Below are 25,982 nucleotides of genomic sequence, written 5' to 3'. Positions count from 1 at the left end.
TTCCATTCAAATTCATCCTTTAATCGTTGATATAGTAGAAGGAATGCAAAATGACAGGATTGTCCCTTCATTTTTTTTCTTACTTTACATTTCAGTCAATTTCTCACTTTTCAAATCTACTCTGGCTTTTTGTGCACTCTGAATAGAAGCTATACCTATTCACATTTTTATTTCCTCTTCATTTGCTACAATTAAGATAACGCATCTCATTCCAAGAATCACCCACAGCTACAGGACATTTAAGCTCGTCCTCATTCAGGTAGTTGGATAAAAGACTTCTCTGACAGTGTAGAGATTAGTGTCGTAACTTGTGCTGACGTGCTACAAAATTATAAAACATCAACAGATCACTTGACCACAAATTCAGGATTGAGTATGTATAAGAAAACTTGCTTCTTCACGATCTCTTCATTCTGTTCTCATGACCTGTTGCCTCAAACACAACTTTGCGACATCTGACTTGATTATTAGATATGCTGTCTTGGCTGTGTGTGTGAGACAGTACTGTCGCCATCTGGAAGCTCTTCTCTAATGTAGTGAACTCAGTTAAGTGCTGAAAATGGTTCATGTCATACTAGATCAATGAGCCTTAAAGAGCAGGCCACATTATCTGGTCATCATCATTCAGAGCTCTCAAGGGCCTCTTTGCACTGATCTAGAAGCAGGCCCTCTAACACAGATCCAAATCTCAAGCATTGCCCAATATGCAGTACTGTGCACATCAGAGACCACCCTTCCTTTAGTCAGTTTCAGCTCAAAAGGTCCATTAAGTACAAATTACTCATTTTTTGTTGTCAGGAAAAAAAAGCAGCCTAAGCAACTAAATATAATATCAATAATGAAGTTTTCAGTGTTCACACTTTGCCTCTATTACAGCTTCCATTTTTTCTGGAGACTTGCTTTTTTGTTTTTTAAAGAAATCTGCAGGGATATTTTTCCACACCTCCAAAGTTCAGTCTTAGGAGTTGCTTGTATTTTATGCTTCTTATGATGCAATAAATCCCAAACACATTCAGTGATGTTGAGGTCTGGACTCTCAGGTGGTCAGTTCATTGTTCTGAGAACACCAGAAGTTACTTTGTTTAGTTTACAGATTTTTTTTTTCTATTTCCTTTTCAGTAAGGGCTTCTTGACAGCTACACATCCTTTTGAACCCACAGTGTTGTCTTCTCACAGTGGAAGGATGGACAGAAAGACCTGTGGATTTTTTCAGATCTGAATCAAAAGTGAAGCTTGATTTTCTCCCCTCTCAGAGATGAAAGCTTTAAGGACTATTTGTCTCATGTTGACAGTTGGTGACAGTTTTGGTGGTCTACCAAATCTTGCATTGTTGTTAGGAGTCTCATTTTCTTGATGCTTTTTAATAACTTTTAAAGTTTTGGAAATTCCTGTGTTATTTTCCTTTGACTTCCCCCTTCATTATATTGGATTATCTTATACCTAATCTTCTCAGATATAGCTCCTAAAATGAATAACTTTTGACTTCCATTTTAACTGGAAATTAAATAAACGAAGGGTGGCCTCCTACTTGTGCACAGCACTTTAAGTCCAATATCAACCTGAAGTGCTGAAATGCTGAATGCTCCCAATGACCATCTGCTCTCAAGATGCCAGACTTCTAATACCATGAATGTTAACAGACTTCATACAACCAAATATAAAGTACTGATTGAATTTGGGGCTGTCGAACACTATCAATGTGGTAGCAGAAGTAAAAGAACATCCTTGGCAACATTTTTTTTGCCTCTAATCAGCAGAAGGCAAACTGGGATCCATGTTTCAATTGCATAATTACTGAAATTTGACCTCGATCCAGGATAGTTTTTAAAAACCCTTCCAGATCAAGAATAAGGCTTAGGTTTCTTCGGGAAGCCCTCTTATCAAAACTAAATTAGTATTAGTGATCAAGAACAGTTTCAAACAGTTTTGATCGGATATATAAAATACTCAACATAGGAAAGAATGATATGTGGAAAACTTCAGCGGTGACACTTGCATAGTAATAAAATAAACACAAGTGAAAATACCGTAGTTAAACTAGTGTTATTCAATTAGTCAGAGTGTTACACGTGAATGGTGATGACTTCATTATGAAAAAAAGCACCTCTTTTGTGCTGTAATGTCTTTGGATAAAACGGATCGCTACCATTAACAGTCAACTAACTGGCTAATATAAAAACTAACATCAAATGTTCACACCGACATAGAGATATAAAATTCTAAACCATCACATTTCTATTGCCACCAAGCAACTGTCATATTCCATTTTTTGTCCATCTTTCGCACAAAAAGTTACCGAGTGTTTTCTTTATCTCTCCTAGCATCTATTATTCGTACATATGGTCAGAAGGAAGGGTAAGAGGAGAGTCGGCTTTGCTTTGTCCTTCTAAATCAAGTACCATGCCTAAACCACTGAAGAGCAGCACAACAAAATAAAAATAAAAACAAACGGGACATCCTAATACTGTCCTTTTCTTTCAGGTTTCCATGGTTACTGGACAGAGAGGTAGGAATTTACATAGACCAAAACAAAAAACATAGATATAGGTTAGAATCCACGGTGCACACACATAGTATGTAAAAATAAATAGGTCCTCAAATACATACTGTACATACTTGAAGAAATAAGGAATTGTTAGAAAATAGCTACTGTATATATCAATAAATGCATAACCCATGTAAGTTCATAAGGAGACTTGGCAAGACCAACACTTTTAGAGGATCGAAGTTCAACTTTTGGGTAGACTTATTTGCTTGTTAGTGTGTAGTGTGTATATTTGTCTGTGGTTTACGGCACTTACGTTCATTTCATGTGTGCCAGCACACATTCATAGTCTTTAAATGCAAAGAGTTTTTGAATCTCTGTTCAGTTTTAGCACGCCAAAGTTCAGAAGTTCAAGGGTAAGTGTCTATTGTCTGTGTCTGGCGTATGCGTTCTGAAGAGCTGTGTAAGAGAAAAGACTGTGGAGATTAGAACCGTGCACTGTCTGGCCAACAGCCTGACGCCCTCCGCCTCTTGTGCTGTTTCCACAGCCGTCACAAACTCCTTGTACAGACACACAATTTCTTGAAGCTTCCTCAGGGCCTCGGCTCCATCAATATCGCCATGGCAACCTCCACAGTCTGAGCAGGAAACTCGGAGGCAAGCTGCTGACAGATGCACCAGAGCTCCGAAGCTGTTGCCTAGAGAGAGGAGGGCATCGTCCGGGGCCCAGCCGACACGTGTTGCACGCTGGCATCCTGACGCCAGCCTCCGTGCCTCAGCCTGCACCAGGCAGCGCTCTGTTTCTGAAAAGGAGTGCCCGTTCATGCCCTTTTCACAGTGCCCCTTGTGGCATGGAGGATTTATTGCAGTCTCTCCATTCTTAAGCACCAGCAGAAGCTCGTCTATGTCTCTGTGCAGAGAAACATAGCCCCCTTTAAGCCCTGTACCTTTTGGGCCTGTTAGGTACCGTCTTCCCTGGAGGTCCCGCAGTGGATTCTCCAATGGGCCGTGGCCCAGGGGTCGAGGTTCGAGTGGCCGGGGCGGGGTAAGGAGGGGACTGAGTTCTGAGGAGGTCGAGAGGGGATGAGGTGAATCTCTGAGCAGGGAGAGGATGTTTGGTGAAGAGGCGCAGAGGGAGGAAGGAGCAGTGGAAGTCTGGGGAGGCTTGATGCTCCGTTTCTGACGGGAGAACTCGTACACTGTCAGGTCATCATCAAAGCCACATACATCCTCTGCATCCCCGCTGAAACAGTTGGCATAAACGGTATGGCAGCCGCATGCATCTCGATGGGTTGTGCCGGTGCTTGATGGAGGAGAGGGCCTTTCCAGAGTATCCTTTTTACCATTGTTGTTTTGAGACTGGGGTTGTTCAGAATTGCATGTTCCCAAGTGCGACAAGAATTCAACAGAGTCCTGCAACCTATTCTGCCATTCTGAATGATCGGACAATGGAGTATTCCCACTGGTCTCTTTTACAAGTGAGGTCGCTTCTTGCGGCCCGTCTTTGAGTTTCACAACAACAACTTCAGCGTCTTTCTCTTTCCAGTCATTCAAAGAAGGTACTGAAGTAGCTTTTGGTGATTCCTTCTTAGGTTCTTTGCACTCACCTCCATCCTTTGATGCTTTAGCGTCTGCTGATTTATCTCCGCTGAGTGCTATTGTACCCAAAATTTCCTGGGATCGGGTAAGATACCAAGGCATGTCTTGGATCTTCCCTCGTAGTGCTGAAGCAGACAGGCGTCCAGAAGAAGTCCTGTTAGGGAAGCTCATCCCGATCCCAAATGGATCTTTGGGATCCATGCTTATTGACCCTCTGATGGCCACAGATGGGGATGGAGCTGGGGTGGAAGTAGGGGTTGGAGTAGTTGATGCACTGGTCCCCTTGACAGTCGTGTTCTCAGTCTTTATCTCACTTCTAAGATTCTCATGGCTCAGAGAAACACCCTTACTTAGAATAGGGGCTGGGATGGCCCCGTTACGCTGGGACCAGGGGTGCAAGGACAGCCCATTTGGAGGTACTTGGTTTTTGCCTTCTGTTTTTAGAGCAGGTGCGATATTTGAAACTGGTGTTTGTTGAGAAACAATAGATGTGGGTTTTGGAGGTACTGGAGGTTTGGCAGAAACAGATGACAACTTATTCTCTTCTGTCTTGGTTTGGGGAAAAGGCAGTGATTGGTTTTCTGTTTTATCTTTCATATCCTCTGGAGTCTTTGTTGGCATTGTGACTCTTTGGGTATCAAGAGTTTTAATATGTTGACAACAGACTGGGGCATGATTGGAAACTGGATTTTGCTGCTTGGATCCATTCAAAAGTACAGGATCCACTGGGGTTGGTGGCTGAGATTTAGCTTGCCGCACTGCCTTGATTAAGGGGGAAGATAGTGGTGGTCCAGCTGTAGAAACAGGCTTAAACTCCATAGTGTCTGGCTCCATCTCTAAAAGCTCAGAGGACAGGTGAGCTTTGCGGCCAGGAATGTCTCCGTTACACTGTTGGCCCTGCTCTGAGATGTGATTATCCACAACAGGCTTAGACTCAAGCAGCGTTCGTTGAGAGAGCAGAGTCAGTGAAGGCTGATGAACCTCCAGCTCTTGGTTATCAAGAACAGTTGTCTCAGGATTAATATGATTAAGGAGGGAAGGATTTGTATTTAGGTTGTTTCTACTGGGTAAAGCATTGTGTTGTTTGTCCTCCCTGTTCGGCATGTCTCCATGTGCTGCTGTCTCCTCCACACTGATCTTGATATCATTCACTCCCAGACCATGCTCCTTGCTACTCACATTTGTGTCTTTCTCTGCAAGAGATTAAGAAAGAAACTTGAGAAAATAAGAACTATGAAAGATATAACAAAATGTAGTAATAAATAGATAATTACAATTACTACAATAAAGTCAGCTCCATAATTATTGGCACCCTTGTTAAAGGGGTGTTTATTCCCCCCTCCATGGTTAGAAAGAATAGTTAGAGAGGCAAAAATTTCTCCAAGAATCACCGTTTGAGATATGCAAAACATGGCAGCATTTTTGTATCACCAAGTCTCCAAAACTACAGTTTGACAAAGACGCAACTGGAACTGGCTCTACGGTTAAATGAGGCTAAAATATAGTTTTCTGGCAACAAACACTTAATCAAATGCTTCAGTGACTACAGAATCAAGCTTTTTATACGGCTATCCCAGTCCCTTGACCTAAATCCCACTGAAAACCTCTGAGATGTGCTAAAGAGGAGCATCCAAAACTTTTCTGTCATAAAAGAAATGATTTTGTCATAAACATAAATGTCCAAACATACTACAAAAGCTCACTAACCTGCAGCATGTTCCAAGATAGGTGGTGTAAGACGATCCTGGGCATCAAAAAATTCATCTTCTGATTCTGTAGCACTGTCTCTGGAGTCCTTTGATGTTTCAGGGACCCTTACAGACACTGTTCTTGGAGGTGGAGGAGGAGGTGGTGGTTTTACTCTGGCCAATGGTCCCTTTGATTTTAGTCCCTCCCTATGCATACGGCCAGGGTTTTTCCATTCTAGCTTACATGCTGGATGGCTACGGATTCTCGTTAAGAGTGCCTGAACATTGACGTCAGTAGCTTTTATGCTGTTGCTACTACCTGATGCCAAAACAGCTTCTAAGTCTGCAGACATGCCTAGAATGAGTCTATCATTTCCATTTTCATCTCTAACCTCCTCATCCTCATCACTAAGTGCATCATCGCTGGCTTCGGGTGGGCTGGGGAGGTAGTCAGCCATTTGGGAGAGCAAGCCTGGATGCCTACAGTAGGGAAGGTCGGAAGGTCGCATTGGGCTTTGTAAATCCTCCTCCTGATTTTGTTGTTCAGGCACCTCTAGTAGGTATGGATGGTGCACATCCAGACTAGTCCCAGTAGCCTGATCTGATTTGGGCATCTCCTCCAGAAAACTGTCCACATGACCAGGCCCTGTAGTGGATGTCCTGCTACTCTCCTCCAGCGCATTGAGGGAGTTACTGGACAGACTAGAGAAGCTGCTATTAACCCTTGGATCAGTGTACCACCCCGTCTCCAGAAGTGCATCTACTCTTGCTGCATAGTCCTCATCTTCAACAGAACCACTTGTACTTATCCCGTCTAGACCACCTTCTACTGCTTTATCTTCTTCTTCTGCATGGGTCACATACACTCTTACTGTCTCTGAGCTGGCCTCTTGCTTAATCTCTTCAACCTTCTCATCTTCTCTCCCATCGTTTGTGTAAGTTGATGCCGTGTCTTCGGAGTGTTGCGTGTCCAGGAGGTTGTCCATGGAGTAATCTTCCTCTGAGCTCTCCTCTGAATCACTGCCACAGCGGAAACCATAGCCTAGGGTACATATTAATTAAAGCATCAATAACATACAAAAATAAAACAGGGCATGTGAAAACGCAGTGACCTGTGAGGCATCTAAGACTAAAATTCCTTTAATGAATACAGCAAAAGGATGTTAAAGCTTAAAAGGCCCCAATTATAGAAAACTGAATTTCGCAATTTATTTTTAAATAGAAGGTTTGATGTAGTATACAGACACTGTTTAAGGTTTAAAAAAGGACAAGTAGGCTTAATATGGCATTATACATTATTATATTATCATTTAAGAGGTACATGTGAAATGCTTACTTATACATATTTAAACAATACAACATGAAAAACAGTTTAAAACAAACCATTCACTCCCCAGTCCATACAGTCCTTATATGGAAACTAAACTGCAAAAACTGCCTGTTTTGATTTTGCTGTTCTGTGATGACCCTAAAACCAACACATTTCCATACATCTGCCTATTGAGGCTATAGTAGATTAGTCCCGCCCATTCATGCTGAAGTTATAAGGAGTGTTTCAGCCTGGACTACTTTTTAAATGAGGCACAACACTGGGCACCCAATCAGAACAGAGGTCATTTAAATACATCAGTCTCAAGGGCACAGTAACAAAACAGCCTGTTTAATTCTAAGGGATAAAAAGAGGTTGAAAAATGGTCATATAAAAAAATTGTATAAACATAATCATAAACATCATAAAAGTGGAAAAAAATACAAATGTAGCATATAGCTCCCTTGAGAAAAAGAGTATGTTATAGAAATCACTGCTTTATCCTTTACCTTCGTCCAAAGGTATTCGGCGTATTTTAGGGCGAGGACCCCAGCGGAACACATTCATATTGGGGTCCACCAACAATTTGCAGTAGCCAGCCAGCAGACAGGCCAAGTCCTTAGCAGCTACTGAATCCATTAGTAAGGCCAGGGGCTGCACAGAGAGAGACAAAAAAACAGGTGTAACATCTCTACATGTATGTAAAAGTGTCCTGAAAGGATACATGAATGGCTGCCTATGGTGGCTGTGATGCATTCCTTTAAATTTCTGAATTAGAAACATTGATAATCCCACATGCCTGTGGTTATATAAGCGTGTGTATACATATTCTAAATTTTAGCTCTTGTTTGTTTTGGTATGTAAAGAAACAAGCTGTGTGTATACTCACCTGGATGTCATGCAGGTAGATCTTTAGCATGCTGACTCTGTCAGACTCTGAGAGCACCTCTACGCGGGTGATGTAATGGAAGTCTATGATGGTGGAGATCATGTTGAGCTTGTGGTTTAGGATCTGACTGACACCATACCGGGCTCCCACCAACAAACTCACCAATGACTCCCGGTCCTGCAGCTGAGACATATGCACAAATATGCACACTCACACACTCATCATTAGCTTTGTTCACAATACACTCACTGGTCATTTAATTAGGTACACCTACCTTGTATTTGCACGCGTCCATTTTATCAGGTCCACTTACTATACAGGTCTATTTTGTATTCCTACAATTACAGATTGCAGTCCATTACTGAGCAGGTATTAACTGGGTGGTGGATCATTATCAGCACAGCAGCGACACTGACATGGTGTGTATGTGCTGAACTGAGTGGGTCACACAGCAGTTTATTGTAGTTTTTTGGAAACACTTTACTGAGAATATTTGAAAATATTTATTATTAATATTATTAATTTGAAAATAATTCACCAACCAAAATTATCCAGCCAACAGTGCCCTGTGAACAGGAACTGACCACTGATGAAGAACTAGAGGATGACTAACACAAACTGTGCAACAACAGATCAGCTACTTTCTCTTGCTTTACATCTACAAGGTGGACCAGCAAGGTAGAGTGGACAATAAGTGGACACAGTGTTTAAAAACTCCAGCAACACTGCTGTGTCTGATATACATGTACCAACACAACACTCAATAAAACGCCACCATCACATCAGTGTCTCTGCAGTACTGAGAATGATCCACCACCCAAATAATACCTCCTCTGTGATAGCCCTGTAGGGGTCCTGACTATTGAAGAACATGGTAATGTGGGCTAAATAATGATGCAGAGAAACACATGGGCTACAGTCTGTAATTGTTGAACTACAAAAAGCACATATATGGTAAGCTGACCTGCTAAAAAGGACAATGAGTGAATATACAAGGTAGGTGTACCTAATAAAGTGATCAGTGAGTGCTGGTCTGAAATGATAACTGTATAGGAGAAACAAAAGATTTTCTTGGCTTTGATGCATGTTAATATACATATAAGGGCAACTAACATTTTCAAATGGTATTAAATACTGAAAAAGGTCTTGATGTGACAGCGATGGAATTTTCTCTAAGTAAAACATGGTGTTATACCAGATTCTCAAAAGAAGGGTTAAAATAATTTAGACAGTCCTTGTCCCTCATATACACAGTCAGGGGATTTGTCACAAAAGGAATAAACAGTACATGCTTTAATCGTGAAGGGTAGCAGAGAGGTTAAGATTATCAGAGGCTGAAGCCAGCAGATTTTGTTTATTCTTTGAGTGGAAAATAGCAGATGGAGAAGGCGCACTCACCAGCATGGTGGCGTTGTAGCTTCTTCCACTGTATGAAATCAGCTCTGCCATCTGAGTTAAATAAGCCAACCTGGCCTGAGATACAGAGATTACCTGAGAGAGAGAAAGAGAAAGAGATGGGGGAGGGGTCAGAAGGGGGCAGGAAAAGGGTGAGATAGTAAGAATGAATGATGTAAAGAGTCGATTAAAAGTTTTCTGTACCATAACACAGAGATATAAACACGCTCACACACACACACACACACACACACACACACACACTGGTCTATTTCTTAGTTATGGAGGTTTTCTACAGAACTATGTATTATATTACTGAAATTAATTACTACTATGTGTGCTGTACCCAGTCCCACTGAGGGCCATGGCTAGCACACAATGGGGTGCTCCAGGGTCAGCTTCGGCCTTTGGCTGCACCAGGAACGCCTACACTTTTTGCTCTTTCATTTTTTTATTTTTATTTTTTTACAAACCTAAACAATGACTTTGCTTTATACTTTTTTTCTGATTAATCAACAGGCCAATTTTATACATTTGGTTTATGTTTGGTTCATAGTTTATATTTTGCAAAGTTACAAAAAAGGAAAAGTGTTTTTACCAGAATTTTACAACTCTGTTTCTAATTAATATAAAAGACACTAACACTGATCCAACATTCACATTTTTTTTTAACAAATTGTGCAAAATTAGTGCACAATTTCCTTTTTTTTTGTTTTGCTAATTTTAACCTTTTTTTGGAGGGGGGGGGCATAAAATATAAAGGCCACATTTTATGTTTTATTTTTTCCTAATATGTTAAATAAAGCAAGTAAACAGAATTAAACTGTGCACTTATTTTCACTCAGAAATACAAGAAAACGTTTGACAATTTGACCAGGGGTGCCTAAACTTTTGCAATCAACTGTATACAGAAAAAGTATTTTTATGATTTCTATTTGCTGATTTTATATCAAGGAAATAACACAAGAGTATTCTTGAACTATGTTCGTCTGCAATTAATACCCCAAATTCATCTGATAATGGATCGCCAAAGAATTACAAAGTGGATGTCCAGAGGAAACAACTGTAAAAATAACAACTGAGACGCAATGTCACATTTTTAAAAGACAAATGCCATTAAGAGAAGCAAACTGCAGATGTTCTAAAATCGTTCTTTTATTTTTCTATTATGAAACATCTGCTCTCTCAAAACAAGGTCAAATAGTTCATCTGAAAGCCATTTTGTTCCTTTTCAGTGCTGGACATTTTATTATCCTATTTGCTTTCTTCACTTATAAAAAAGCTACATAAATAAACAAATAAATAACTACATATACACAACACACAAACACATACTTTCTGGCGAGGCTCCAGCAGTGATTGGATCTTCTTCATGTGACCTGTGAGGGCCTTTCTCAGGTCTTTCTCTCTCATGTTCCTCAGTAATGTAGGCGAAATAAAGCTCTCCAAGCCAAATTCCTTACTGAAAATAAAGACATAAATACATAAATGCACATTTTTTATTAGTCAAATAATATTTAATTTAATTTAATTTAAGGGATTTTAATGATTTGTTTGCGTATGTGTGTGTGTGTGTGTGTGTGTGTGTGAGATGACTCACGTGATGCTTTTGACAGATGTTCTGGTAGTTTGCCCACAGCTGGCCATTCTTTCATGCATATGCAGCGCTGCTAGCCTTAAAGCAGTGTTACACTTCATCTCTACTGCAAAGCGCTCCTGCAGCACATCACCTACACTCTACACACACACACAGAGTTAAATCTCAAATCACATCACACTATCCCCTGTTCTTCACACACTTGCGATGCCCATCAAAAACTTGGGAGCTGTTTTATTTGTAATTGCAATAACCTGCAAAAACATATCACAAGGTTGCTGCACAATGTTTAAATGAAATCTAGGGTATTTGAATACCTTTTAAAAATCTGCACATAAATTATGTCTAAGATGCTTTGAGCACTAAAAGAGATACGTAAAATATCAATAAATGGTTGTTTAAAGGTAACAAAATCTTTGTAGGCATTTCTCTGACTATTAGTCAAATATCACTGAAAATTTCAAGGCAAACTTATGACAGGCAGCACACATTCATGCATATTCAAGAGTGTGTGTGTGTGTTACAATATATCACTGTGCCAACTTAACTTATTAACACTTATTAAGAGTAATATCTCTCCACACAGTTTCATACACGCACCTGATGGAAGAGGTATTCAAAGGCGACTGGGTCATCATGTAGCAGATCCACAGGGTCCCTAGGGATGAAACACACTCGGAACAGACATCTGTAATCATGAGAGTCCTTCTTCTGCACCACCTGAGGGAGAAGCACACTTATTAGAGACTCCCCAATTAAAAGTACTTTGTGATAATTCGTTGAAAAATGGACCATCCATTTATCTACTACCATTTATTGCTATGCAGCACACATTTGTTCATTTATATAGATAACTGTCATACAGAGTAAAAAAGCAAAAAAGCAAGTCTTTTTGAGATACACTTGTTATAAACATTGCCTCATAGCTCTAGTGAAAATTTTAAAAAGCAAACTTGAGACACCATACAGGTTTTGGCTGATCATCTATGGGGAAATTGTTTACCATGTCATTTTTCTTCAAACTATTCCTTTAACCCTGTGCTTAACTCACTAACGTGGTGCTCTTCGATCAGTGATTACAGCAAAGTAACTGTGCAAGTGTGCGCAAGGATAAAAAAAGCTGTAATAGAGTTGTATGTGCATAGACAGATAGAGATATTGAGTGTTACCTTCTGTATAAGCTCATCTTCGTGCAGTAATAGGAGTTTGGTGATGCTATATTGCTGTTCTAGCACCAGCGAGAAATGCTCAATAGAGTGAATCGACAGCTTCTCTTTCAGAGTCAGCACTATGTCCTACACACAAACACACACACAACAAAGAGGGAGAACAGACAATTTTTCATCTAACATAATTTCCATATTATTTCTTTCTGCAGTAATGTAAAATCTCCTAGTAATAAATGATAAAAAATAATTGGGTTGCAGAGGAATAAGTAATAGGGGCAGAACTGCTGAGATCGAACCTTGACGGTGGTGGTCTTATCAAATTTGAAGGCTTTGGTCTGCCCGTTCTCCAGGTAGACCTTCAGCACATTGGGCAGGAAGAGAAGAGAGTTTCCCTGTGGACACACAACAGGCATGAGTGGCAAGTGACATCATCCTAAATCTAGCCTAGTGGTTCTTAAAGCGTTCCCCAGGGACCCCAAGACATCTGGGGGGGTCCCTGGGAACTGCTTTAAGAACCACTGATCTAGTCAACATGTTAGACTATTGTAAGACAATTATAACATTATTTAACTTATTCATAGCTGCTTTTGTCTCACTGGAGGACGTGTGAATGGTCAGAGCAAATGACTAGGCAAAAGTGCAATTTTATTAACCCACACTAAACAGAGACCTGCCAACATTTTCTCAGTCCGCTTGCAATTTGTAAATAGACCTCTGAGGTTGTGCATCATTTTGTATGCACAAAATTACGCTGCCAAAAAAAGGAACTTCATTTTTCTCAATGGAAAAATCAAAGGGCATTTCTGAAAGTTTTGAAAAATCACACCCCTTGGTAATAAAAAAAGTTCCAAAGCCAGTATGTTTTGTCTTGTGTACATTTTTTTCTCTCAAATGTTTTTTGATCCTCTGAAAAATCAGGATGTTAAGAGGTCGAAATGTTATTGCTACATCTATGCTGCCAGAAAGCTTCTGCGCACTAAAATTATGCTGCATTCAGCTGCTCAAACCATAGGATACAGTTATTTAACTACCACACTTATCTAAGTTTGGTTGGCAGAGGGAATTTTTGGCAAGGTTGCCAGCTTTATGATGACAATTCAATGTTCAGGTGTGTTAGCCTGCATGTAGCAATGTTGGTATTTCAATTCATTATGATCTCATAATTCAGAAGATGCAGCGAAAAATGGACCAAGTGGTGCTACAGTGGCGATTTTACAGAACATTATTTCCTGCATTCTTTGTGTTTTAATAAAGCAATAAGCCACTTAAGATGATGAGCAAGGGATTTTACTATGGTTAAGGGGTGTTGTCAGGCTTGTGAAGCAATGACAAAATACATAATAAATAATTATAAATTATTTTACCAAGCAATTTAGTATTCCCTGAGCAGCAATAGCTTGGACAGAATTCAAATGTGGCTCAGTCATGCTGGCTGTTAGAACCAGAAACAATGTATTTTAAAAAAAGTTCTATGCACCTACATAATGAAAAATCTGATGCATGCTTGTGCATCTTATGAACACATAACATTCCGGGGAGTGATGTGGTTTAGAATTCATTGTGTGTGGCAGAACCTGAGTGTGTCCATTGACGACCACCTCCTCAGCAAAGCGCACTTTAACCGGATTTCTTCTCAGGCGAGCTCTCTTTTCTGCACTCATGAACGAGGACTTGGGGTTCTGAGAAAATCAAACATTCATTAACAAATGTGTACACACACACACACACACACACACACACACACACACACACACACACACACTCAATACGAACACACTGAATAAATAAAGGCAACACAGAAACATGAGACATGTTGAATGATCTACTGTCTGAGAGCACATTCTATTAGATGCACAGCTGCAAATGATGAGGCATGTACTCACCAGCATATTTCTGAGGATCGTCATGGTAACAGAATCCTGGCACTCCCTGGGGGCAAGGCATATGAGGTTATGGGAACATGTTACTCAGTGATCTCTGACCTCTGACTAAAGCTCGCTGCAACACCAGCAGTCTTTACTGCATGTCACAGTGTACATGATGATGGCAATAAAAATCCTGGAAGACTATGTGATAGTATTCATGTTTACATGTGCCACATGTCAGACATTTTGATAAAGATTCTCTGAAGAAAACCCTACAATGCAATGAAATAATTGCATTTGTCTTGAATAATCCATCAGCACCACCTTACGTTTCAGTTCAGTTTGACTGCTTTTAATGGAGTATTTGCACATGAATTGACAGCATCTATGCAAACAAAGTTAATTATTCTAATTGTAATAAGACTATCATTTTTTTCTGTATCAATTGGACTGTATCACTTTTTTCACATCTCTGTAGACCAGTGCCAATGTTTTTACACCACTGAACACTGAAATGTGCATTTATATTTCTAATGAGGGGATTCAGCACTGAAATCCTGTTATAATGTCCCCCTCTATTTAGTTGTGGAAGGACTGTTCCTGCTTCCACAGTCTCATCACGTCCTGCATTGACACACTCAGTCACTTGAGAAATAGCTGTTCCTCTGCGCTTCTATTTCTTCACTTTTAACCAATATTTCCAACCCTTTACTATTGTACTGATGTCCTTTCCACAGATCTAAATGCACTCATCACCCCTCTGTATAGAACTACAGTGTGTGTGTGTGTGTGTGTGTGTGTGTGTGTGTGTGTCTTGCCACATTTCATCATTGTCATAACAAAACCTCAGAAGTGGTGCCTTTACAGGGAAAGGAAAACATCTGTAACCTTAATGCACATTAATGCAACAAGAATAGTCAAAGTAATTTGAATTCATTTCTATTGGTCCATTCATCATGAAACATTCACACAAGATAAAGGGCAGCTGGTGTTTTTTATAATGGTGTGAAGAAAAAAAAAAACAACACCACAAAATGGATTTATGAGGTAATGATTTGCCTTTCACTTTTCTCAATGTTGCTACCATTACCATCTTTTTGTAGGTGGTATGAGTTGTGCCCCATACAGTGCTGTACTCCCACTGATTTTTAGATGCACCTTGTGCATTCCAAGACTATAGTCTAAAATTTCTGATGCTTTCTAGGCACATTAAGCCCTCTTAACACCACAAAACTGATCCCATGCTTAAAGAATTATCTCATGAATTGTGATTTTCATCTTTAAATACCATTATTGTATCAAAAAGCATAGAGTGCATATCTCCCTTAAGTAGTACATCTTGTAGTGTTTCAAATGGTATGCAGTACACCAGACCCAGTATTAGGGGGTCAGTTCAATCAATCAAACAACAACCAATCATCATGCTCCACTAAACCTACTATTTTGAACATGTAATGGCAAACGGCAAATCTAAGTTGTGCATGCTGAGGCACTACTTGCTCTGCACCCAGTACAAAAGGCCAGATCGATTAACACAGAAGGAATGCACTGAATGCATTACTTTGTATTGGCATTTTAGGGATTCACTGTATGTTGTGGGAAGATACATTAGCAGACAGATTTCCTAAATTGGTAGAAATGATTTGCTGTGAATGTGGCTCTCCTGTTGATTCACTCTTGAATGTGTGGCTCACTTGGAAAACACAACAAGGACCACTGCTGTACAGAGGTACTGTAGATTTCTCACCTTTTATGTTCTTTATATTGCTATTTGTACCACATGGATGCTCTACTGCCAACCCACTACCCATGGTTTTTGGATGCCCCACTAATGATGCACTAGCATGCCTGTAGAATGCTAGCATGCTTGCAGGTGCTTCTCTGTACATCACAAATGGATGTGCTGGTAAAAGAAAAACGGACAGGCAGAAAAAGAAATTTCACCTGATCATGTTCTCAACATGTTCCGGAGACAGATCATCTATGGCTTTGTTATTCACTTTCAGCACTTGGTCACCAGGTAAGAGACGACCATCGGCTGGTCCTCCTGCAAAACACACACACACACACACACACACACACACAAAAGTGAGCATATGTACTGACTGGATGGTTAAGTTTCGGTTGTCACTACAGGAAGACAGTCAATAAACAGTTGATACACTCACTGAACACTTCATTAGGAATACCTGTAAACCTATTAATTCGTGCAATTATCTAATCAGCCAATCATGATGAGCTGGTTTGAGTATTTATGTAACTGCTCATTTCTTGGGACTTTTACACAAAATAGTGCAATAAAGAAAAAAAATCCAGTGAGTGGCAGTTCTGTGGATAGAAATGCCTTGTTTATGATAGAGGTTGACGGAGAGTGGCCACACTGGCTGGAGCTGACAGAAAGGCTACGGTAACTCAGATAACCACTCTGTACAACTGTGGTCAGCAGAAAACAACACATCAAACCTTGAGGTGGATGGGCTACAACAGCAGAAGACCATTTTGAGTTCCACTCCTGTCAGCCAAGAACAGAAAGCTGAGGCTGCAGTGGGCACAGGCTCACCAAAACTGGACAGGTGGACACTGGAAAAATGTAGCCTGGTCGGATGAATCTCGATTTCTGCTAAGGCGCACAGATGGTAGGGTCAGAGTTTGCCTTGCAGGTGTGGGGAATGTTCTCCTGGCACACTTTAGGCCTGTTAATATCAATCAATCAATCAATCATCGCATGAATGCCACAGCCTTGAGTACTGTTGCTGACCAGTGAATCCCTTCAAGGCCATAATTTACCCATCTTCTAATGGCTACATCCAGCATGATAACGCACCATGTCACAAAGAAAAAGTTATCTCAAACTGGTTTCATGAACATGACAATGAGTTCAGTGTTCTTCAGTGGCCTTCTCAGTCACCATAACTGAATCCAATGGAGTACCTTTGGGATGTGGCAGAACTAGATATTCGCCACATGAAAATGCATCTGAAAAATCAAGATGCAATCATGTCAACTTGAAGCATAATCTCAAAGGAATGTTTCCAGCATCTTGTGGAATCTATGACACAAAGAATAGAGGCTGGTTTGAGAGCAAACAGAGGCCCTGCTCAGTATTAATGTAGTGTTGCTAATAAAGTGATTGGTGAGCGTATAATCAGATGCTTTTTCAATCACAGTCTAAGAATGCTACATTACCATTGTATGGTGCTGAAGAATATCATCACTGTCCAAATAAAAGGTATCTCCAAAATAGTGACTTTTCAGGAGGAGGCAAAATGTTTGTTGCTTTTAATGCAAGTTAATATACAGAGATTTTATTCCAAGTAATTTTGGTGTATTTCTGTTGCGTCTTACATCATGAAATTTGTACACAATGTTGATAACTGCTGTGTTCAAATGATAGAGGAAAATAAAAATAGAGCTTTTTATTTAGAGGGTTTTTTTTGGACAGTGACAATATGTGAATATTGGAAATCATGTAATGTAACAAAGTAACATTTGTTTTTTAGTTCACATGCTGAGAGAATGGACAGAATCCTGCAGACTTGCTGTCCTCTCTGTACTGGGCAGTCTTTTAGACAAATTTGTCCTCAGGCCAGAAGAGTAGCCACTCACGCTTCCTCTCTCTCATACACACACATGCACATGCACAGTCTGCCCTCCTGCCCTCACAACATTCCCTCCATCCCTGATGTCTTTTTGCCCTGCCAAGGCCAACCTCCTTTCTCTGCCAGATTACACACTCTCTCTCGCTCTCTTTCTCTCCTCCCCTTTTTAACATGGCAACAAGCACACACAATCCTCCCTCTCTCTTCTCTACTCTTTCTCCCCCTTTTTCCCCCCATCTCTGCTTTAGTCTATTTCTCTCTCTCTCTCTTTCTCCCTCTCTCTCCCTCTCTCTCTCTGGCAGTAGCCTGTAATTATCAGGCTGCAGGGCAGTAAGGTTCTCCCTCTGGGCTCTTATCAGCTGTTTCTGCTGCAGAAAGAGAGAAGTCAGCACACTGCTTCTCTGACAGTGAGAAAGCGTGTGTGTGCAAGGGAGTGTGAAAGCTTGTTTAACTGAAGGAACATACAGAGGAGAAAGAAATATTTACACTTTTTATTTTGATATCTATCACACTTCCTCTTCAAATTTACACATCTTTTGACTTTGTACTTAGGATTATGAATAAAAAAAAGTATGTTTTTATAAGCATAAACAAAAAACATTTTTTCATCTTCATTTTTTAAACAAGATTTATAACATTAGTAGATTTATAACATTAGTACTTTGTTGCAAAACCTATTGGCAAATGCATCTCAGAGACATCTACGGTTTAGAAACCATTCTTGAGCTATGTGGGCTGTGTGTTTGGGGTCACTGTCTAGTTGAGACACACTATTTCGCCACAGATTTTTTTTTGGGTAGATGAGATTAAATTGTCCTCCAGTATTCTCTGCTTCAGGTTTCCTTTGATTACATGTAATGCAGAAGAGCAGCCCCATAACATGATGCTCCCACCACCATACATCACTGTGGGCATGATGTTCTTGGGATTATATGTGCAACCCTTCCTTCTCCAAATATGATGAGCTAATTATTGCTCTACTAAAGAATTCTACTTTAGGTTTCCCTGACCAGAGTACATTGTCACAAAAGACTTATGATTTTTCTAAATGATTGTAGACAAGCTTCACTGTGCTTAGCGTGGAACGGATATGATTGTGGTGAAGTTCATTGCTTATTATTCTCAGTGTAACTGTTGCTCTCAGTTCGTCCAAAAAAAAAAAATTTCAAGTGAGTGCTGGCTTCTCTCCTTCCTTCCTTATCATTAGTCTGAGACCTTGTTGTGAAATTGTGTGGTGCACTTGTCCAGGCATAATTAGTTGTGGTTCCATGAACTTTCCACTTGTATATCATTACAAAGATGTTTAGGGCCTTTGCTATGCTCTGTAGCTTCTTCCTTTCAAGTGTTTATTAATAATTTAATATAGTGTCTAAATATGCTTATTAATACATACTGTTGTGCCTATTTCTGCCTATTTAAAACACTGAAATACTCAAAGAAAATACAGAATGCTGGGAAAGCAACGATCTGATTGCATTTCAAGTGAGTACCAGAGGCAGCCATTTGACGGAGGACACAGGCACTGAATTACTCTCAGAGCAATAAAGGCTTTCCAACTCTTGCATAAGTTGTGCAAGCCTACCTCCCTACACCCTGCACGAATAGATTTAGTACTGCTGTGCAGGATTGTTTAGCACTGTTTTAAATATCTTGATCAAGAAGATGAACAACCTTCTGTGCCAGAAAGCCGAAATGTCGTTGATGCTCAACAGTAAACCCAGCTGCAGAGCCATGTAGCCATGACACTTTGTTCTGCGTTAAAATATTTTAGCATCTTGTTGCTAGATTTTTCACGTTTGTGAGTTTACAGTATGCCAACTGCCTACTTATGAGTTTGTTGCCATTTGTGTTTGAAAATACAACTTAAAATGGTTTATTAGGCATAAGCATTTGGCTGTAAGACTGAACCTATTTATTATGAGCTTTTTGCAATGTTAGGGTTGCAAAACCAATTTAAAAGGCCAATATCTTTTCATATATTTTACCCCCTAAGGCCCATTTAGGTCCATTTTGGTTTTATGTACCAAAAACAATAATAATACTTTTTAACACAACTATTTTCTAACCTCTCTTTACCCCTCAGAAATAAACAGGCTATTTTGTTATTTGCCTTTAAGACTGACATATGTAAATGGGCTCTGTTCTGATTGGCTGCTCTGCACTGTGTCTTATTCCAAAAGCAGTCCAGGCTGAAACGCTCCTCATAACTTCAGCGCAAATCGGTGGGGCTGAACTGCTGTATGCTGAATAAGCGTATGTATGTAAATGTGTTGGTTTTCATGACATCACAGAAACAATGAATTCAGAAAGCTGTTTTTGCAGCTTAGTTTTCACACATGGACTGTACAGATGGAGGACTGAATTGTATGTTTTGGTATGATATAAGCCATTTAAACCAAATTTGGTGTTTAGTTAAGTGTCATGTCATCACACCCCCACCCCTGATCAGAAACAGCCTCAGCCTAAAGGACAATTAGTATCGTTCTCATAAAATGAAATGATCATTTATTTTTGTTTTGATAAGGCTCTTTGTTTAATATAAAACTATATTTTGTTTAAAGATCTAAAAGCACTGAATAGGACAAATATGCAGCAGTGGAGGAAATCAGGAAAGTGCGTGTGCATGCACAGCATTGCGTGAGTGCACCTGCATCTAAAAGAATTAAATAAATGAAAGAGGAGCAGGTGGCTCTGTCTCTGCCCACTGAGATCCTTTTGGTTCTGGACTTGACAGGCAACACACACACACACACACACACACACACACACACAAAACGCGCATGGGCAAAAGAGAATTACACGCTCCCAATTTCAGTGTTTCTGTTTCTCTCTCACACGCAGAGTGAGTCACAGCAGTAAGTAAAAAGAGGCTCTATTTCCCTCGCTCTTTCATTCCTCTCTCTGTAACCCTGCTAATGAAAGGGGTGAACCTGATTTGATGTGGCACAGCCGGCTGCTTCACACAGAGAGGCACAGGAATTTATGATAGATACATACGTATTATCCAGTGAAACGGAGCATTTGGTGTGCTGTCTATGTGAAGGTGAGACAGCAGGATAGGAACTTATAAGTGTTGAACCTATTGTTTAGATTGGTGCTAATACTACAATTAATTGTTGAATCAAGACTCTATTACTAATGATTTTGCATCAATACCTTCCATGAACATTTATTTATTCATCTGTGTGTTCTAAGGCTGTTAAATAATTCAAATAATTAATTGTAAATAATTGCATTATTTGTGAAAATTTGACCTTAAAAATATTTTTTTTCATTTAAAAAACAGTGCACTTTGTTTTAGCTATATGAGTGGATAAAATTAAATTCATCAGAATGCAAATTTCTCTTTTAATTATTCAATAAATTTATTTTCATGGTGTGAACGCAGGGCTTACATGTACCAGAACATGAATATATTCATCTTCTAGACCTTCACCAGTGGTCATGGGACACTGTTGGCTGGGGGGTGAAGTACTTACTTAACGCCTACAGACAGCAGTGGCTACTAAAGGTTTCTTCTATAGCTTTTTCATTAGGATCCACAAATTTTGTATTGTGTTGTGTGTTGTATGTATTGTAGCTTTTGAACCATAAAAATGAAATGGCACTACAAAATTTTGCTTTTTGCAGCGTTATTTTACATATTCACTTGACCCTTAGAGCTTCAGATATTAAAAAATGAAAAGAAAACAAATAAAAATCAGCCAAAACTGCCTTTGGTTGTAAAAAAAATAGGAATTGGCCAAAAAAAAATTCATGATTGGTGCAACTCTACAATATGGTACTGCAAAAAAAGTTAACTTGAAAACTTGCTGATATGCTCCTCAGTCTCCGTATGTGTTACTTCACTCAATTTGCTCCATTAGTTTTTTTTGTGAAAACCACAGTCATTGATCAAAACTTCACATCTGGGTGTATCCCATCTATTTAGGTATTGTTCATAGCTCAGTTACACTGTGTGCTAATATCACTATTTTGCACGAGGACATGCTACTTTGCAGTATTTTGTTTTTAATACAATTTGCATTTTTCTCAGCCAAACCCATCTGTGTAGTATATACAGTGTAATATATACAGGGTCCAAAAGTCTGAGATCATTGGTGAAAATGTTTCTATTTTGCATTTCATTCTAATTTAATACAGTGTTTTTCATTATAAATTATAGCATCAGCATAACAATCTGAGTGAATGTTTACATGAATTTCAAAATTACTTTTTTGATGCTTTTGCTTTAGCTACACCATGTACTCAGGCTGGCATGGACTCCACAGGTTTGTGCAAAATCCACCTGAGAGTTGTCTGAACATGCACTACAAATAAATAAATAAATAAATAAATAATCAGGCTAAAATATAAAATATCAAGTCTGTAGTAGTTTCACAATTTTGCTTCAGCTTAAATAGAGAGGCCTAGGAATAGTGCACAAATCTGAATATTTATTCTTTATTTTAATTGTCATGACTACTTTGTCTGAAATATTTTAAGATTCTAAAACTTGCTGTTGTTTATTTCAAGTTAAAATACACACACACACACACACACACACACTGATATATCAGATTTTCCTTCCACTGAAGAACAAGGTCTCCGACTTTTGGACACCACTGTAATTAGAGCTCTGCTGGATCAAGGTATTTTTAACACATTACCAAATTTTAATTGAATCTTGATCTTAGAATCACACTAAGCTGAAAATATGTGGATTGTCACACCTCTACAATATTGTGACATATTTACTATTGTAGAAGGAGCTAATAGCAATGGCAATACCCAGTCATAATTTTGAACATGGAAGAAAGACGTCTGCATATGTGCTCACAACCAACAGGGGTTTGTTGAACTTGAGAGTTTGGTTCGTACCTGGAGTGACATCCCTGACCAGCAGGGGGAGCTGTGTGGAGAGGGTGAAGCCATGTGAGTCCAGCACAGCATCTCTGATCACCTCCACCGTCTCCTTCACTGGAAAATGCTGCTGACCACTGTCCTCTGAGCGACTCGACTTCCTGTCCCCCAAAATACGCTCCCTTTAAAACAGAACAGATGTACAGAGTGCAGCACTCACACAAACACAGGCCTATAAAGCACTAAGGCATTTGTCTTGGTCACTAAACAGCTGCAAGGCTAATCCAGACTGCAAGTAATGGAAGGTTATGTGTGAAAATTAGCATTAAGCAGACTGTATACCTAAATCATCATCTCTTGTCTTAAAGCGTGTCAAGTGGTCAGGTAAAATCAAACAGACTTGTTTATGTGATTTTTGATACTGTGTGTCATACAATTAGCTATAAAACTGAACAAAAGTAGATAGATAGATGCCTAATTAGGTCGTTCTGCCACTGCGGTGTCTAACGGTGTCCCACAACTCTGAAGCAATGAAAATGAGCTCAAAATAAGAATAAACCACAAAAGTTGACATCTGTGTATTTCTATTTGAATGCTATATATGTAGATTAACTAACAGAAACAATGGTAATTCTTTTTTTTATTTTATTTTATTTTATTTTATTTTATATGATTATACATGAAAAACAGGATTTCACAACAGACTTTACATTTAAGTATTATTTTTATGTGGCTTGTTTTTCAGTTTATATAGTAAAAATGTATTAAAATGAAGTTAGTAGTGTTACAGAAACATAAAATGTCATCAAAAAACAGGAAGCTTTTTTAAGCTACTAACCTCAAAAGAAGAAAGACTAAGGCCCAATCCCATTTCTTCTTCTTACCCCTACCCCTTGTTTTCGAGTGTCACCCTAACCCCTTGGAACTGAGTTACAAAGGGTAGTGGTTGAAATCTTGCCATAAGAAATGGGACAACCCTCAAATAAATAAATAAATGAATGAATGAATGAATGAATGAATGAACAAACATTGCTTCATTAACAGGCTACTAGACGACACTGCCAGTCTTCAGTGATAGCAGAGAAGGGAAAAGTTCAGCAACCTCGCTGCTGGGTTTCAGTTACATTTAGGGCATCATATGCTTTCAAAGAGGGAGTATAAGACAATTATTTATTATCGCCCACCTCTAATTCTTTGGTGATACGAAGCTGAAGTCAGCAGGTGGAACGGGAAAGTTAGCGTTAGCTAGCTAGCTACCGAGACATTAGCATGCTATTAGCGATATTTTAATGCTTTTTACGAAGAAAACGACCATAATACATTGAAACGACAGTAAACTAAGATAATACAGTGGTTCTCGTAATTTTTTAACGGAGAAAATACATACATTTGTGGGTTTCTTTGGTCGCTCGCGCAGCCATCTTGCCGGTTTTTCTTTTTTTTTTTTTCATAACACTCCGTTTGGAGTGAGCCTCTGAAAAAACTCTGTTTGGAGGGCCGTGTAGCCCTAACACTTCGCCCTACCCCTCTATCTCAACAAAAAGTGGGACACTAGACGTGAACGCGCAAAACAGAGGGCTAAGGACTAAGAGGTAGGGGCAAGGGGTGACATGGGATAGGGCCCAACTCTAGGAGGACCATGGTTAGTAAAAATTTCTTTTTGTATCTGATAAATTTGGCTAAAATGCTGACAGCTTCACGTGCCGCAGAAAGACCAGGTCAGTGGTGTTACTCATGAAACATTAAGTGATTTTCAAACTGCAATAAAATAACAACACAAATGCAATACCTGTCATTTTCTACATACAATGTGACTTTGAAAGTACAGGGGTAGCCGTGGACTACATTTTAGAAAAGCTCAGATTTCAATAGCTTTGTTATGGTCATTGGTGTTACAACTTTGCGGATGTTGAATATAACAGACGCTGATTGATTTATTTATTAATATTCATACCCCATTTGTTACTACAGTGGTAGAATGACCCAGTGAAACAGAAGAAGCAGTCATTTTCTGAATTTTGTCAAAACTTTTGTCCATTTCTTCACCCACAAGTCAGTGCAGCTTGAGGCAAGTGTGTGCTGATGTAGGCACACAGTTTGCACAATGCTTTACTATTATCTTGTACAATGCACTTTTCATTATGAGCTCGCACCATTCCCACTTCTTGACTACATTAAAATGTGCTGGTCATGGACTTACTATGGTCATGTGGGCTTATCTGAGTTATTATATAACAATAAGGTGAATGACCAGCCACCGAACAAGTGTGTTTGCCCCTAAAGGTGTGACATATGACGTAAGGTAGTGTATGCACATTTCACAGAATGCAGCTCTGTCAGCAGGGGGGTCACTGCACACTAGAACCCACTGAACCCAGCACAGAGCATACAGCAAGCTGTGTGACTGCCTAAGAGTGAATGATAAACGCCACTGATTTGCAAACATAAACAAAACTAATACAATATATATAGTTGCAGACAGATTTGACAAATTATTAGCACCTTGTACTACAGAACAGCAAACAGAAGCAAAGATAAATTTAGCAGGACTCTACAGCTCTGTTTACACAGCAGGGTCAACTGTTCATGCCAGATTTATTTTCCTTCTTTCTGTGCTTGTACTTATAAAGAAACGTGCACGTGTAAATGAATGTGGAGTGAAATGTAATGAAAAAGATATGAGCGAAAGGGCTGATTAGTCTGTAAACTCAATCCCCTTAACATTCAGGCTTGTATTCAGTTACTAACTTTAAGACTTATTATTCAGTACCTACTATAAATCTAATGTGTAAGGTAGTAATGTGCTAAAGTGTTAGTGATATAGTGATTGTGAGGAACTGAACTACAGGCAGGTTTAAAGGGTTAAAGAAAATGTTGGATTGGAAAACTGTCTGTTTAAATATCCAAGACTATCTGAAATTACTAGAACAGTTTGTGTGTATGTGTGTAGCAGGCTAATGCCACACTGTGGGGACCTTTCAATGTAAATCATGAAATATTAAGGTGAAGACATGTTTTAAGATTAGAGTAAGGTTAGCATTAGGGTTAGGCTGGTAGTAGTTCTGGTTAAGGTTTGAGTAAGTCTCCAGGAAATTAATAGACGTCTATGTAATGTCCCCACAATTCACAGAAACAAAGTGTCTGTGTGTTTGTGTGTATGCGTGTGTGAATTCTACCTGCTGAGGGAGTCTCGTGAGCGCCGCAGCCATCTCCCCACAACCTGCTCCACTCGACGGACCCTACGCGGGGAGCGACTCCTGCTCCTTTCTCTCTCCTCCATCTAACTAGAAAATGAGAGACAGAGAGAGAGAGAGATGATGAGAAATGTATGCTGTACAATAAACTGTAACTCAAAACCGCTCTAATCTTAGTATTCTAATCTTAGTATTCTAAGATCTGTCCAGATTTCTCCACAGTGCCATTGCAGCCATTGCACAGATTTGTTAAATTCTATGAGCAGCACACCTGATTTGATTTAGTGAAAGCTTAACTAAGCCTATCCAGGTACCGAATAATAAATACAGTTAATACAGGACTGCCCTGAG

At 39.4% G+C, this 25,982-nt stretch overlaps 1 protein-coding gene across 1 annotated transcript in view; it reads right to left on the bottom strand.

Moving 5' to 3' along the window:
• Positions 1 to 25,982, bottom strand: part of frmpd1b (FERM and PDZ domain containing 1b) — a 45,410-nt gene continuing 19,428 nt past the window's right edge. The window contains exons 3-17 of the mRNA XM_036568628.1: positions 25,614 to 25,721; positions 22,456 to 22,619; positions 15,941 to 16,043; positions 14,015 to 14,060; positions 13,706 to 13,810; positions 12,428 to 12,523; positions 12,132 to 12,257; positions 11,563 to 11,682; positions 10,966 to 11,102; positions 10,701 to 10,827; positions 9,369 to 9,461; positions 7,971 to 8,153; positions 7,591 to 7,735; positions 5,792 to 6,814; positions 1 to 5,277 (exon numbers count right to left, since the gene is read on the bottom strand). Coding sequence (XP_036424521.1) covers positions 2,888 to 5,277; positions 5,792 to 6,814; positions 7,591 to 7,735; positions 7,971 to 8,153; positions 9,369 to 9,461; positions 10,701 to 10,827; positions 10,966 to 11,102; positions 11,563 to 11,682; positions 12,132 to 12,257; positions 12,428 to 12,523; positions 13,706 to 13,810; positions 14,015 to 14,060; positions 15,941 to 16,043; positions 22,456 to 22,619; positions 25,614 to 25,717 — 4,962 coding nt within the window. The 5' untranslated portion in view covers positions 25,718 to 25,721 and the 3' untranslated portion in view covers positions 1 to 2,887. The remainder of the gene's footprint in view (positions 5,278 to 5,791; positions 6,815 to 7,590; positions 7,736 to 7,970; positions 8,154 to 9,368; positions 9,462 to 10,700; positions 10,828 to 10,965; positions 11,103 to 11,562; positions 11,683 to 12,131; positions 12,258 to 12,427; positions 12,524 to 13,705; positions 13,811 to 14,014; positions 14,061 to 15,940; positions 16,044 to 22,455; positions 22,620 to 25,613; positions 25,722 to 25,982) is intronic.

The sequence above is a fragment of the Colossoma macropomum genome, unplaced genomic scaffold, assembly GCF_904425465.1.
Source record: "Colossoma macropomum unplaced genomic scaffold, Colossoma_macropomum, whole genome shotgun sequence".
In the NCBI taxonomy this organism is placed as follows: Eukaryota; Metazoa; Chordata; class Actinopteri; order Characiformes; family Serrasalmidae; genus Colossoma; species Colossoma macropomum.
This window is presented reverse-complemented; position numbering and strand designations above follow the sequence as displayed.